Source organism: Harpegnathos saltator, unplaced genomic scaffold, assembly GCF_003227715.2.
Source record: "Harpegnathos saltator strain DR-91 unplaced genomic scaffold, Hsal_v8.6 scaffold113, whole genome shotgun sequence".
In the NCBI taxonomy this organism is placed as follows: domain Eukaryota; kingdom Metazoa; phylum Arthropoda; class Insecta; order Hymenoptera; family Formicidae; genus Harpegnathos; species Harpegnathos saltator.
In genome coordinates, this window is record NW_020229888.1 from 142,488 (window position 1) to 157,849 (window position 15,362).

General features: G+C 42.8%; 1 protein-coding gene across 5 annotated transcripts in view; it reads left to right on the forward strand.

The window, feature by feature from the left end:
- Nucleotides 1–3,309: 3,309 nt before the first annotated feature.
- The window catches only part of LOC105180991 (ADAM metallopeptidase with thrombospondin type 1 motif A), a 48,657-nt gene continuing 36,604 nt past the window's right edge, over nt 3,310–15,362 (forward strand). For all 5 annotated transcript variants that reach the window (XM_025301440.1, XM_025301452.1, XM_025301449.1 and 2 more), the window contains exons 1-2: nt 3,310–3,494; nt 3,683–4,118. In XM_025301440.1, the coding sequence (XP_025157225.1) occupies nt 3,812–4,118 (307 nt within the window). In that variant the 5' untranslated portion in view covers nt 3,310–3,494; nt 3,683–3,811. The remainder of the gene's footprint in view (nt 3,495–3,682; nt 4,119–15,362) is intronic.

Below are 15,362 nucleotides of genomic sequence, written 5' to 3' on the forward strand. Positions count from 1 at the left end.
GCAGCGAATAACCGTCGCGGCTTCGACCTCGTGAGAGAACAGTAAGACAGCACGACAGAAGAGGAGGCCTCCGATCAGCGTGTTTCTTCTCATCGAGAAATCGTCCGTTCGTTCGTTCCTTCGCGCGCCTACTCGTCCTAGACGATATTCCCTCCTATGCATCCAATTGCGAGTCGAGGTAAGTGTCCTGCCTCCGTGCGCACACTGAAACTTGCGATTCCGACGTCTTTAAAGACTGTTTGCTCAGATCTGAAAGAGAAACGAAAAAGTCATCGCGTGCATGATATCGAATGAGTTTGAATTTCATTGGAGCGACGATCATTGGAGGTGAAGATCGTTTTCGTCGAGGCGGCACCGCGAGACAGATTCCGTCGAGTGTGTATGTATATGTACACTTTCTTCATCGAGAGCAATTTGTGCCCGTGAAAATGAGTTACCGCCGACATTGACGCGTTATGCAATATTTAAATTTGTATTTTTAGGCTTAGAGTCTGCCGTAAACGCGCGTGTGAGTACGCACACGCGTATTCATCACGCGCTACGCGTCGCGTAATTGAAGAATTCGCTTTCAAAGCGTATCGTCAAAGTTGTACAGTTCACATGCTACGAGGCGACGACAAGATAGATCTATGATCTCCTCCCTGTATGTCTGCTTATTTGAAAAATAACTCGAATATTGCTCCTTTGCGATGAATTTCAAAACGCGGCTGACAATTATTCATAAACCGATTCTCCCTCATTGGAAATCGGCTACATTCCGAGATCGGCGAAGGTTTTTAAACCGTTCAGTAAACGACTGCACACATATCACCGCCATGATAGCCTTAATACATGAAGTTACTCCATTTTAGATATATCATTCGCTCCAAAAAGGTGCAACCTGATGTGTCGATGCTATCGCAACGGTCTACGTATGATCTATTCGGTCAACTCCGAGAGCCAAATATTTTCACATCATTTTCTCTTCTTTTCTCCATGGCTCGATGCAAGCGTTTTCTAGATGAAATATCGCAGGAGATATGTGTCGCGATTCGCATTATCGTTTGTTAACGTCCGTGAGATTGTTTACACTGAACGAAAGTTCGGAGTCACGCACTCACGCACAGCGTGGAGTCAGGCAGGTGGAAGAACAGAGACCGGTGTGTAAATTTACATTCGGCGTTTAAGATGCGCACTCTACTGAGGCTGTGTAATTTGAAAATGCACACTACCGGTTTCCATCTAGTTCCACTCTTCGTCTCTCATTCTTTCGGTCTTGCCTTCTGCATGTATGTGAACGTTCATGGTGTTAAGCTCGATTCACACTATCCGCCTAGAGAAGCCGGCGGGAAATGAATTGACAGCATCGCATATCGTCTTAATTTACGATTAGAGTACTCATAATCAACGATCGACATTGTCGGTGAGAGAATTGCCGATCGATTTGATCGCGATGAACGTAGAAAAATGTGAACGATCGCGAGAGTCGCTCGTTAAACTTCAGCTAACCACCGTCAAGCAATTATCTGTGCGTTTTAAATATAAAACGATTAACGAGATGATTCTTCGGATATAATTAGTATTGTTGGCTCTACTGATTCTCTCACGTTATCTTTTTTCTTTTTATAAGCAGCAGTAGCCGATTGAATTCTTCGAATAACTCACTGAACCGGTACACGGGCGTCCGAAAGTATTAATGAAGCTCCGTTTCATCGTCCGACGATTTATTATAGAGCCAATCCCTTTTCTACCGTGGGAATAGTATGAATCGAGTTTTACACGGCGAAGCGTATTCGCAAGGAGTGTGACGGCATGTCCAGCGTTAATTTTACATTCCGCGGCGTTGCAAGGCACGACGTTGCGTGACGTTCGTCGTTGTTTTTACGGTCAGAAGTATCCGTCAGAGAGTGAGGATGTTCCGGCATGATGTTGTAGAATCAAGCCATCACGTAATTTAAACCTATTTACATTGATCTTAGTAAAAAACCGAGAAGATCGTAAAAAGTAGTTCCCATCATAATAATCACATTTGCATAATCTATGTTTCCTACTATACAGGAAACGCGCGGGGAGCGCGTTCAAAAGGAAAGGAAAGATATTTCATCCGATCGTACGTGATACAGGAACATAATGTTTAATTATGTATATTAATGGCGCAATTATACGTCGTATAGAGTTGCTTTGTAATTTTAAACTCTTCAAAAAGACACGAAGGCTCGGGATAATTGCGCCGTATGTATATTCGAGCGCGTGAACGAGATGGTGGATCGCGTGAATTGCGTGAAACTTCAAGACAAAGATTGATCGATACATCGACCGATGCGATCACAGCCCAGCGCGTGCGATACGCGACAAGAATAGTTTGACCCAGACCTTAAGAGATTCCGAGGTCGGTAGCCGCGTGCCGAGAGTGGCTTTTATATTTCATTCGCCCAGCCTTGACGACGTGGCGGCTTTGGGTTCCCCTCTCAAAAAAATCCGATGTTTCTCTAAAAATATCGTCTCTTCCTGTCTCTCTTCCTCCCTCGAAAAGAAACAGAAGTACAAAAAAAAATATATATATATAGTAGACCATAGTAGCCGCTATAGTAGACACTTCTTCGATACATCGCGATAGTGACGAGAGAACAAAAAGTTGTAGCCTAGATAACAAAAAATTAAGCGAATGAAGTTAGCGAGTGTAGTCTCGAGCATAGTCTTGAAGAGTCTCGAATAGTGTTCATGCGACTCGGTAAGAGATTCGATGATCGCGATTTACTTCGATCGAAGAATCTCGGGACGTGGCGCATCGCGTTCCTTGGCGGATTTGCAAATGTAAATCGAATCTACCGCCTATTTGTCTCGCAGCGCAGTTCTCGTTTTCTTACATTGAAGATCTACTCTTCACTCGGTTTCAGGAGAACGTTAATCAGCTGCCGAGATTCGACCACGTTCGTAAAGTGAAGATCCCGATTGTTCCGACTGTGTCGTCGTCGTCGTCGTCATCGTCGTCGTCGTTGTTGTCATCGTCATTATTGCTGTTTACATCACCATTGACCGCCGATCCGCTGACGCCGCGTGGTACCGAAACCTCGATGCGCTTCTGAGATGTTCCTCCCGCGAGCATCGAAAAAAGGATCGCAGTGAAGCTGGCACAACAGACGTAACGTTATTGCACACGTATGAGGCACGAAGCAAAGGCAGTATCTAGCAGGGAGTATTTGACGCACCAACGAGCTATGATATCCGCCCTTGAACGTTCGGCCGCGATCGGCGTGATGCGTTTCGATTCTCTCGTAGCCGGCTAGCCCCTATGTAATAACCTCCTGAACCAGGCGGTATGGTCGAGGTTCTCCGAGGAAGATAAGAAGACCGCGAGGCGAGATTCGCGCGTTCTTTAATGGACGTTGTGCTGCTGATCCCGGTTATATTCTGCCGGCGAGCTGCGCTCCGCGAGGAAAACAAGATTCAAGAGAAGGAAGAGGGACCTTGAGATCTCCTCCTGTTGCGCGAGGGTTTTATGGGTGTATACGAAGGTACGAAGGAGAGACTCGCTTCGAAATATTCATTCGCCGCGAACGAATAATCCTCACTCTCTCTCTCTCTCTTTCTGTCTCTCTGTCTCTCTCCTTTCTCTCTTTCTCTCTCTCTCTCTCTCTCTCTCTCTCTCCTTTTCCCTCTTTCTCTCTCTTTTCTTTGCCTTATTCTTCGATGACGCTCTCAGGATGATCGATTGAGGCGACAACGCGCGCGGCACGGTCAATGCGAGAATCGATCTCCTGGTGATACATCCTCGGTGATACGCCGTCGAACAGCAGCGCCAGGGAACCAGGAGAGCACGCGGACGAGACGGATGCACGCGTGCACCGCCACCGGCGGAATTGCAGAGATGTCGCGAATTTCGAATCGCGTTGCCACGATCGGCGCGGCACTCGCCATCGTTTTGCTCGTGATACTGTTGGTAATATTGTGGTCGGACGTGCGCAACATGGATAGGCTCGAGCCGGATGCCGCTCGAATACGGAAGAATTCAACGGTCGAGCGCGTCGTCAATGAGACGTGGAGGAAGCAGCAGCAGCAGCAAGCCGGTCTGCGCGTCACCACGCATCTCGTTAGCACGTTCGGTCAGCCGCCGATCGAGCACAACTTCACGAACGAAGGTGAGTCCAGCGAGTCCGTGTCTCTCTTCCTTTTTCGTTTGCTTCGCGCCCGGACACGGCGTCGTTTTGTTTCACGTTTAAGCGCGATCAACCCGCTAATTCACCCCCTCGTCGACCACATCATGCTGCGGCTTTGCTCTTACGAACTGTTAGTTCCGAAAGATTACGAGTATTCATTCGAGCGAACGCTGCGGTTCTCCAACTTGATCATCCGCACCGAACGTCTTATCGTTTGTCTTTTTCCGGTCGAGCGAATTTTTAGACGTGCACTGAAAGGATCTCACAAGATCGAGATTATCGCGGATGCGCTGTGTAACGGACGGCTCGCCATGATGTTTTTCGAGGAGTCCTCGGGGCTCTTTCCGAGCGTAATGAAATGGCACGAGTTCACCGGGCGGTAGGCCGGCTAGATTAATACGCTCGAGTGGTCTAGAGAAAGTTACAACGAAGTATATATCTCAAGCACGAGACGACCTTGTAAGGCCGCTGCTCTAAAGCGCGCACACCTACACTTACATTCGTTCTTACGGATATACTCGCGTGTACATGTTCTTCTAATAGCGCAACGATTTTATACGTTTCCACTGAGTGCAACTTTACGGCTAGGATTGGGGAATGTACAGGGTGTTCATTTGAAAACTTTCCAGCTAATTATCTCAAAAACTACGAAAAATATTAAAAAAAGCTAAAACACGTGTTCTATGATTTCGAAGAGGAAAGAGAATGGCATTATCAGTTTTTTATTTAGAGGGCATTTTCAAGATCAGTTGTAGGTCAACTTAAGTTTTTAAATTAGAAAGCCCAATTTTTTATTATATTTTCTTTTTCTACCTAATTTCTAATTAATTTTAACAACTTTTGTCCGAAACATTTTTTCATTTGCCTAATATTTTTTGAAATATTTAAGGAAAACTTGGTAACTTTTTCAACATTTAACTTACGATATCTCGCTAACTATTCGTCGAAAGAAAAAATAGTATTAGACTTTTTTACTTTATTTACTATCAAGAATATATTACTATAATAATGTCCTAACTTTTGTTAATTTAATAATTTTGAAATTTCCAAAGGTCGATAAGTTAAAAAAAGTTAGCTTTTTTAATATCTTTCATAGTTTTCGAGATAATTAGCTGGGAAGTTTTCAAGTGGATACCCTGTATAACGTGAATACGAAATGTATACGATCTCTGTGGCGTAGAAAAGAACTATTTCTGCCGACCTGTACCGCAATATCGTTCGTAATGATTCGCATTTCTGAAAAGGAAAAAGTCACCCACGCTTTCTGTCCAGCTTGTGCACAGATCAACAACAGTCTTGACGTGCGCGGTAGGAGTATATAATACAGTTAATATTTTTTCATTGTACCGATTTGTTTTCGGAAGTTGGCAACAATGCTCAGTGACATTCATCAGTAACAAGTTATCATCTTGGTACGTCGTCCTCATATTTTGAATAATTGATGAATGACGAATTAATCGTTCGTACGATTCGAAAGCACAAGCTAATTGCGTTGAGTGTTGAGGTTATTACGCCGGTCTATGTACATAAAGATTTGTGTCACGAGTTTTCTCGAGTTTCGCGAATTTTTTTTAATGAGTGAAAGCCGGCATTCATTACATTACCTCGTCGTTCACAGTTTTATAACTGAGATACCCACGCGTAATACTCGCGATTCAACTACGTTTCGAGATTACACGCTTCAATTTCTCTCTCTCCGGTTTCGGTCGAATATTCCGAGAAACGATATCGCTGTGTTAAGGTAGATATGTACGGTTTTGCGAATTCGTCCGGCCGGGCGGGCGTGCTCGTTAAAACGCATACAACGCATAATCACGGCCGCCTCGCGTGACATCGCGTGTCTGATAAGACACATTTGCATGGCCACGTTGGCAGAGCACGACACAAAACATCGCGCGCCTAAGAGAGCGCGCAGTCGAACGGGCATGCTCAATACGTACGTCGCTGCGAAGAGAAAAGCGAGGAAACATCGGTATAACTGAAGGTGTGCTGCGAACGCCTCTAGAAGTGCGTACGTCGTGAAGGCTCGTGTTACTTGCCAGGGTCAGCAGATGCGGATATCACGCGTTAAACGAAGCGAGCACGACGTTGTCCTCGGTTGGCTCGCGGCGGCTTAGGTCGTGTTCGCGCGCACATGTTTCTAACTCGTCGACTACGAGCACGAGCCGTACAGCACGATTTCGATAAGTGGGTAAATCTGTTGCGCCAAATATTTCGCACGTTCAAGCACGTCGAGTACGACGATGTGAAAGAGGAGGATCATGTATCATGTGAGAAAGAGAGACGCGTTTTGAGCTACGCGATTAAATGTCATTACGGTAAAGAGAGAGAGAGAGAGAGAGGGGGGAGAGATAGAGGGGAGGGGGAGAGAGAGGGAGAGGGGGAGATAGAGAGGGGGGAGAGAGAGAGAAAGAGAGGGAGAGGGGGGAGAGAGAGAGAGAGAGACAGAGAGAGAGAGAGAATATCGGTTAGCCCGGGATCGTTTTTGTTTTGTTAATATCGCAAGGTTGAATTGTACAGTGAATATTTTCATTTGAAATTGGAGAATGAGACCGGTGTGTCATTCTGTCGCAAGGACAAATTCGCTCTGGATTGAGAAAATTTACTCTAGGTCAAAGTTAAAAATATTCACTCTGGCGATTTTCCGAGTTGCGAGTAATTTCACTGTCGCTTTAAACGAATTTTCGCTCGTTTCGTGTGAGATTTCACTTCAAGAAACTCAGAGAGTGTAAGCGAACGAGCGAACTCCACTTCGTTTTACCACGTCTTCAAATCATTTTCTGAATATTCATTGATATCCTTTGTTCTCTCTGCATGATTTATCGAGTCGACGATAGATCCGTATTTCGTAGGCGTCAGAAACACTAACGTGAATACGCAGATGTTCATGTAATTTCTCCCTCACTCAAATATGAGAATAGAAAGTTTGAGGATAAAAAAGGAGATTTTTTGCTTTATATACATGAAACTCGCGTTGCAGTGTACAACAAAGCAAAACAAATGAGCAAGTTAAGAGGTTAAACATAATCGTCATGCCAATAACACTAGAAGAAATAGTTGAGCCATAACGTAACGCAATCTCTTCGTGTTGTTCGCAAATGAATGATGCTTCGCTCTTTCTCTCTCTCTCTCTCTCCCTCCCTCTCTCTTTCTTTTGTTCTTTTTCGATCGTTAGGTATCGCTAGATACCATATGTTCATACGATAGTACCGATTTCGTAATGCCGCGCGTGATACGCGACTCATTCGCTACGGAGGAAATGCGAAAGGTCAACGATGCTTTGTGGTGAATATCTTGAATATTAATTGTGAATATTGATATTTTTTATTCAAAATCTTTTTCTCGCGAAATATCCGAGAGAATTTTTTTTCGACGTATGGATCCCAAGTTATTAGATATGTGAATTAATTCGGTCCATCTGGTGGCCAATTGCTGTACTATGTAATTTTCTAACCTCTAATGTCTGCAAAAGGCTTAATTTTTAGGTTTTAATATCTGGCAATAATATTCAGTTGATAAACGTTTAGGTTTGTAACAATAACATCGTGTTTATCTGATTCGAAAATGTTGAAATTCGAGCCAAAAAAGCATCATTTCCGGGAAGTTCTCATTTTCATTTAAAGAAAACAGCCGCTGAAACTCATCGAATGCTCGTAGAAGCTTATGGTGAAAATGCTCCTACCGATAAATCATGCAGAGAATGGTTTCGACGTTTCAAAAGTAATAATTTCAGTGTCGATGACAAACCTCGTCCAGGCAGCCGAAGAAGTTCGAAGACAAGGAATTACAGGCGCTAATCGATGAAGATCGGTGTCAATTGCAACATGAGCTCGCGCAATTGTTGAATGTTGATCGATCAACAATTGCTGTGCGTTTGGCAGCCATGGGAAAGATATACAAAGAAGGAAGATGGATGTCATACGAACTGAAAGAAAGAGACATCGAGAGACGAAAAGCTATGTCTGAAATCTTGCTTGCCAGGCAAAAAGAAAAGGTCTTTTGCATCGTATTGTGAGTGGAGACGAAAAGTGGATATATTTCGATAATCCCAAACGAAGGAAATCCATTAGCGACCCAGGAAAACCATCCACATCGATATCAAAGCGAAATATTCATGGCAAGAAAGTAATGCTATGTATGGTGGGACCAAAAGGGTGTATCATGAACTATTAAAACAGAGCCAAACCATCACTGCCGAACTTTACCAACAACAATTGATCCGTTTAAACAATACATTGAAGAATAAGCGGCCGGAATATGCAAAGAAATAAAGAATGGATCGCTTTGAAGGACGAGTCGTTTTTCCATCACGGAATGGAACAACTGCCAGACAGATAGGAAAAAGTAATAGCAAGCGATGGCAAATACTTTGATTAGTGTACTTTTTCATGTTTTTTCATACTAGAGTCTTTTTTTGGAAGAAAATAACGGACCGAATTAATTCACACACTTAATACAACAACTCGACATTCTTTGTCAATTTAATTTGCTGCCAGTCGGAAGTTACGCGCACACCAAATTTTACGACGTTCGACCTATCCTGCGTATTTCGACGTCCGATAAATGCAGAAAATAACAGGAAATAACCAAAATTGAACTCGGTAGTTTGTTTGTTTAAAGCGGGAGAGAATTGTGCTTTGACCGGATTAAACAAAGAATGTTTTAATAGGTGGTTGACGAAACGCGTGTCGCTTCCTTGATTGGCTTAAGCGCCGAGCGATATACGAAGCACCGTTAATTCACGGGAGAAGTTTACTCCCGAGGACGATGGCGTCGCGAACGCCCAGGACGTCCGATACTGCCGCCAGACGTTTAGAGCTTTCGTCCGTAAACATTTCGACCGATCCACAAAAGTCGGATCACCTCAGCTTTGCTACACGCAGGATATATCGGTCGCCCGGTCATAATTCACGTCTAAGACCATTCGAATTAAAATAGCCGAAGCCAGCTGCCACTCTGAACGATACGATAACGTTCGATGGTCTTGAACCTCCTCCGCGCATTGCCGGTGCTGCTGCTCGTGATTTTACACCGCGTTTGATCCGTGTTATCCCAATCGTCGCTTTTAATGGACCCTGGCGCGCTAAAACCTCGGTTCCTACAACTTTTGCAGCCGCTTGCATGTGGCTTCGTGCCGAGAACCACGAGGAAAAATTTTAAACCGGAGTAATAGTCTTGGCGAGTTAATTTTCTTAGGACTATTATTCCTCATTGCTTGTGTTATCGATTGCCACAAATTAGACAATAATATTGAAACCCGATTACTGATTTATAACTGTTTCATTGCTTATTGCTAGTTGTGGTAAAATGTATCCGGTGAACTTCGCAAAGAGAACTTCGTCAAGAGAAAGAAGAGCAATCTTTCATCCTCTTTTAGAGTTTCATCAGGTCAAAATCGGTTCATCGTTGTATTACCGTAGCGCGTATCGAAACGAATTCAATGACTTGTCACTCGAGGACATTCAAGGCCAGACAAGGTCACTTGAAAATATTTGATCATATCGAATGAGTCAACGAAAGTGCTCAAATGGGCGACCTTGAGTACAAATATGTAACCTGCCACGTTCTCCAAAGAATCTTCCTATTTGATTCAGCATAGCAGAGAAGAGATATTGTCACGCAAATATCTCGTTTTCTTCTTCGCGTGATTTTCCGACGGCCTGTAAGAAAAAGAGATGAGATGATCAGTTCTTTATAATTTACGAAGAATTATTTCCATAAAGCGTTTCAATTTGATCTTTTTAGCATTACATATTACACGCGCTCTCATACGAGATTTATAATAATTACGCAAAAAAAAAAGCAGCTCAAGGTGGAGTCGCATTGTAACAGCAGCTATTATTTGTAATTTCTCTCTCTAGTGTTGCGTTTTCAAACAGGATAGCCATTGACATTAACACATTTCTGAATTTGCTCGTATATCGATCGATCGACAGCTTGCGCAATCTTCGCAATATCTAATTTAACACACGCAGTAATAACACGTTGATATGAGGCTTTTTTTCTTACTTCGCCATCCGTTCAGGGTAAACTGCATCCTTCACGGTATCCCAAACTTACTATTGACGTTGCGATAGACCGAGGAGTGAGATATAATTTCGTCGCGATTCGCTTGACACATTCGCATTCGGAAAGTTTTATTACTAGCACGAGCCACATGGATACCGCGTGTTTGTCCGCAAGACGTTAGATTCAGCAAAGTTACAGCTTATTTGCTTAATCGCCACGTGTTTCACAAGCCAATTTAAGTTAGCCGGTTGGCCAGTAAGCCGCTCGGCAATCTTTTCGAGTTTCGAGAATTTTGTGCAACAACTGTCTCGCGAAGAAAGATACACTCTCCCGATGGAGATGATGATATCTCGTCTCGATCAAGACAAGAGTCTCGATGTCTCGGCTGGATAGCTTACATCTCGAGTCTCTTTCGAGGCCTTGCTTTTCGATGCAGTAATTAAACGGCGACAACGGGCAAGCTTGTAGATATTCTTTCTCTTGCGAACAGTGTCCGCCTTGTGACAGAGAATGCCTTCTTTTCGATGTCACTCGGCACCGTAGGGGCCTAACCGTAGGGGGACGAGTCGTATCCGACTGTAAATGTTTATGCGAGAGAAATGGTCCGGCGATAATGAGAGTCACTCTTTTATGTGGGAAACAATGTCTCACAAACGATACGTTTACGATAGGAATGTTCGACGTGCAGACTGTTTGGCGCGCGTTTGCGGTTGATTCGTGGAATGAAATGCAGTTCCATTGAATGAGTATTATCTATTAACAACGATATGTCTGTGTCATCATCTTATAACTCGACACCGTAATGTCATGTTTACTGAAACCATTAGTGAAAGAATATTCTATTTGGTGAAGACAAGCGCGTTAATGATACGTGTATGCTTAATTCGATAATCAAATTTTTCAGTACGTGGAAAGCATTTTTTGTGAAAGATACTAGCAGTCACAGAAAAAAGTACTGTACTGTACTTATTCAGCTAGAGGATATATTCGTATTGCTCGGAACATATCCAATTCTTACTTTATTCTAAGTTACTTCTTTTATTCTAAGTTATTCTTACTTACTTTATTCTAAGTTTACATATCGATGAGACGTTGAGGTAATCGTATTGGGGACTTGAATAAGTTCTCGCTGTTTCTCGACAGATGATGTTATCTTAGCCTTTTTACATCGGGCCTTTTTACTACAGCCAACTGCATCGTGAAGCTCCATCATTAGGCTCGAAGTGACAGTATATGTTATTCTGCCGAAGCGTAAAATAACATATTTTTTCATAGCGTTAAACATGTCGAATTTCGTGCCAAAAAAAGAGTATTTGCGGAGAATTTTACTGCATTATTTTTTTCAAAAAAAAATCTGCAGCTGAAGCACATAGAATTCTTGTGGAGACTTACGGCGACCATGTTCTGTCGGAAACAACTTGCAGAGATTGGTTTAGACGCTTTAAATATAATGATTTTGATGTTGAAGATAAAGAACGCTTTGCCGCACCGAAAAAGTTTGAAGACGAAGAATTGGAAGCATTACTCGATGAAGACCCATGTTAGACGCAAAATGAACTTGCAGAATCATTAGGAGTTGATCACACAACAGTTGCCAAACGTTTAAAAGCATTAGGAATGATTCAAAAGCAAGGAAATTGGGTGTCGTACGAATTGAAACCGAAAAACGTCGAACAGCGTTTTTTCACGTGTGAACAGCTGCTCCAACGGCAGAAAAGGAAAGGTTTTTTGCATCGTATCGTGACTGGCGATGAAAAGTGGATACACTACGATAACCCGAAGCGTAGAAAATCGTGGGGTAAGCCCGGCCATGCATCAACATTGACGGCAAAGCCGAATATCCATGGTTCCAAGCTTATGCTCTGTATTTGGTGGGATCAGCTGGGTGTAGTATATTATGAGCTCCTCAAACCCAACGAAACCATCACGGGAGATCGCTATCGACTACAATTGATGCGTTTGAGCCGAGCATTGAAGGAAAAACAGCCGCAATACGAGAAGAGACACGACAAAGTAATTTTGCAGCATGACAACGCTCGACCACATGTTGCAAAACCGGTCAAAACCTATTTGGAAACCCTCAAATGGGAAGTCCTACCCCATCCGCCGTATTCACCGGACATTGTTCTTTCCGATTACCACTTGTTCCGATCGATGACTCATGGCCTAACTGAGCAGCACTTCCATTCTTATGAAGATGCTAAAAAATGGGTCGATTCGTGGATAACCTCAAAAGATGAGTCGTTCTTTCGACATAGTATTCGTATACTGCCAGAAAGATGGGAGAAAGTAGTGGCTAGCGATGGACAATACTTTCAATAACATGTTCTTTACTAATTTTTTTAAGTAAAGCATTCATTTTAACGAAAAAACAGCGAGAACTTATTCAAGTCCCCAATAAATTATACTACATAGGTGAGCAACTAAGTTTCTGGGTTTCATACATGGATGGCGCTAACGACACATGTAGTCGACATACATGTCTGAAGTTGTATTTCTTTTATAGCTTGGACATCTGTTAACAATAACCAGTCGTAATACCAACACATATCATAACGCAAAAATATTTTTTCTAACAACGAAGATGCCGAGTTTTGTGCCAAATAAACAGCATTTGCGGGAAGCTTTGCTTTTCTGCTTTAACTTGAAAAAAGTGCAGCTGAAGCACGTCGTTTGCTTGAGGAGGCCTACGGCGAACATGCACCATCGAAAACTACCTGTGAAGATTGGTTTAAACGCTTCAGAAGTGGCGATTTCGACATTGGGCACAAGGAGCGCTTTGGAAGACCAAAAACAATTGAAGACGCCGATTTCCAAGCGTTATTGGATGAAGATGATACGCAAACACAAGATCAACTTGCGGAGGCATTAAACATGACTCGCCAAGATATTTCCAAACGTTTACATGCTATGGGAAAAATTCAAAAGGAAGGAAAATGGGTGCCGCATGAGTTGACTGAGAGACAGATGGAGAATCGAAGAGCCACTTCCGAAATTTTGCTTTTGCGGCATGAAAGAAAGAGTTTCCTGCATCGAATTGTTACTGGCGATGAGAAGTGGATATATTTCGAGGCTTTCAAAAAATTGTGGCTTTCAGCTGGCGAAGCATCAACATCCACGGCACGGCCAAATCGCTTCGGAAAGAAGACAATGCTCTGCGTTTGGTGGGACCAGAAAGGAATCGTGTACTATGAGCTGCTGAAACCGGGCGAAACTGTCAATGGGCATCGCTACCGATAACAACTGATCAATTTGAACCATGCATTGCTCGAAAAACGGCCAGAATGGGACACGAGACACGAACGAGTGATATTGCAGCACGACAACGTTCAGTGCCATCGCACTTCTATCGTCCAGAACACCATCAAAACTGAAATGGGATCTGCTACCGCACCCGCCGTATTCGCCAGATCTGGCCCCTTCCGATTATCACTTATTCCGGTCGATGGCGCATGGCTTGGCTGGGCAACACTTGGCCAATTTCGAAGAAGTGCAAAATTGGATGAATGGTTTTGGTCCAAAGACGCGTCGTTTTATCGTCGCGGTATTCATGTATTGCTAGAGAGATGGCAAAAATGTGTAGCTAGCGAGGGACGATACTTTGAATAAACCATTTTTTGTATTTCTCTTGAAATTTTCCATTTTTCATTGATTAAAAAACCCGGAAACTTGCGCTAGTTGCGCACCTAGTAAGATTGATATTTATTATGTTCTAAATATCCAGATATTTATGTCGGATGACTAAATATTGTCGATAACATTATTCCTCTTCTATTACTTCTGGGTCCCTCCATGGTGTACATGAAGTTAGCCCACCTTTTTTGAAAATTATATTTTTGAAAGTTGTTCCAGGTTGTTCTAACTTTGTACTACATTGTTCCAAAGCGATATTATATTATTCCAAACAGTTCTCAAATAAAACGACAAAAACTGTTTTTTTAGCTAGCCCTCCCTTTTTCAAAAATCGAATATTTTTTTATCGTTACAGATTGTTCTAGTTGTTCTAAACATTGTCCCAAAAGAACAATTCCGTAAGTCGAACCATAAGCCCAGCAAATTAAAAAAATGTTCGACATATACCAGGTATGTCGGTAATTATTTTCCGGTTTTTGTAACAAATGTCACTAGCCATAAGTATGCAATGTTATGATTTGATATATATGTCATTTTATTCTACTGACATTAACCTCAAAACTACACAAGTTACGTTCCGCCAAAATAACAGCGTTATAGATTAGTAATTTTTTGAAAATGTCGAGTTTTGTGCCTGAAAACGTGCATTTGCGGCACGCATTACTTTTCTTGTTTAATCAAGATAAAAAAGCCGCTGAAAGTCATCGTTTGCTGGTAGAGACTTACGGTGAGCATGCTCCAACCATAAGAACATGTGAAACGTGGTTTCGACAATTCAAATGTGGTGATTTCAACGTTCAAGACAAAAAACGTCCTGGTAGGCCGAAAACGTTTGAAGATGCGGAATTGCAGGAGTTATTGGATGAAGACCCAACACAAACTCAAAAACAATTGGCAGAAAAGTTGAATGTGAGCCGAGTAGCAATTTGTGAACGATTACAAGCGATGGGAAAGATCCAAAAGATGGGAAGATGGGTGCCACATGAATTGAATGACAGACAATTGGAAAATCGAAAAATCGTCAGTGAAATGCTGCTTCAAAGGTATGAAAGGAAGTCATTTCTGCATCGAATAGTAACGGGTGATGAAAAATGGATTTATTTCGAAAATCCCAAGCGAAAAAAATCATAGTTATCATCTGGCGAAGGCGGCCCATCGACTGCAAGGCCAAATCGCTTTGGTCGCAAGACTATGCTCTGTATCTGGTGGGACCAGGTTGGTGTCGTATATTATGAACTGTTGAAACCTGGAGAAACAGTTAATACTGATCGCTACCAACAACAAATGATCAATTTGAACTGTACATTGATCGAAAAACGTTCACAATACGCTCAAAGACATGATAAGGTGATTTTGCAGCATGACAACGCGCCGTCTCATACAGCAAAACCAGTCAAAGAAGTGTTGGAATCACTTGGATGGGAAGTTTTATCGCATCCGCCGTACTCTCCAGACCTGGCTCCATCCAACTACCACCTTTTCGCATCGATGGGGCACGCGCTTGCAGAGCAGTACTTCGCCGATTTCGAAGAAGTTAAAAAATGGCTCGATGAATGGTTTAGCTCAAAGGAGAAACAGTTCTTT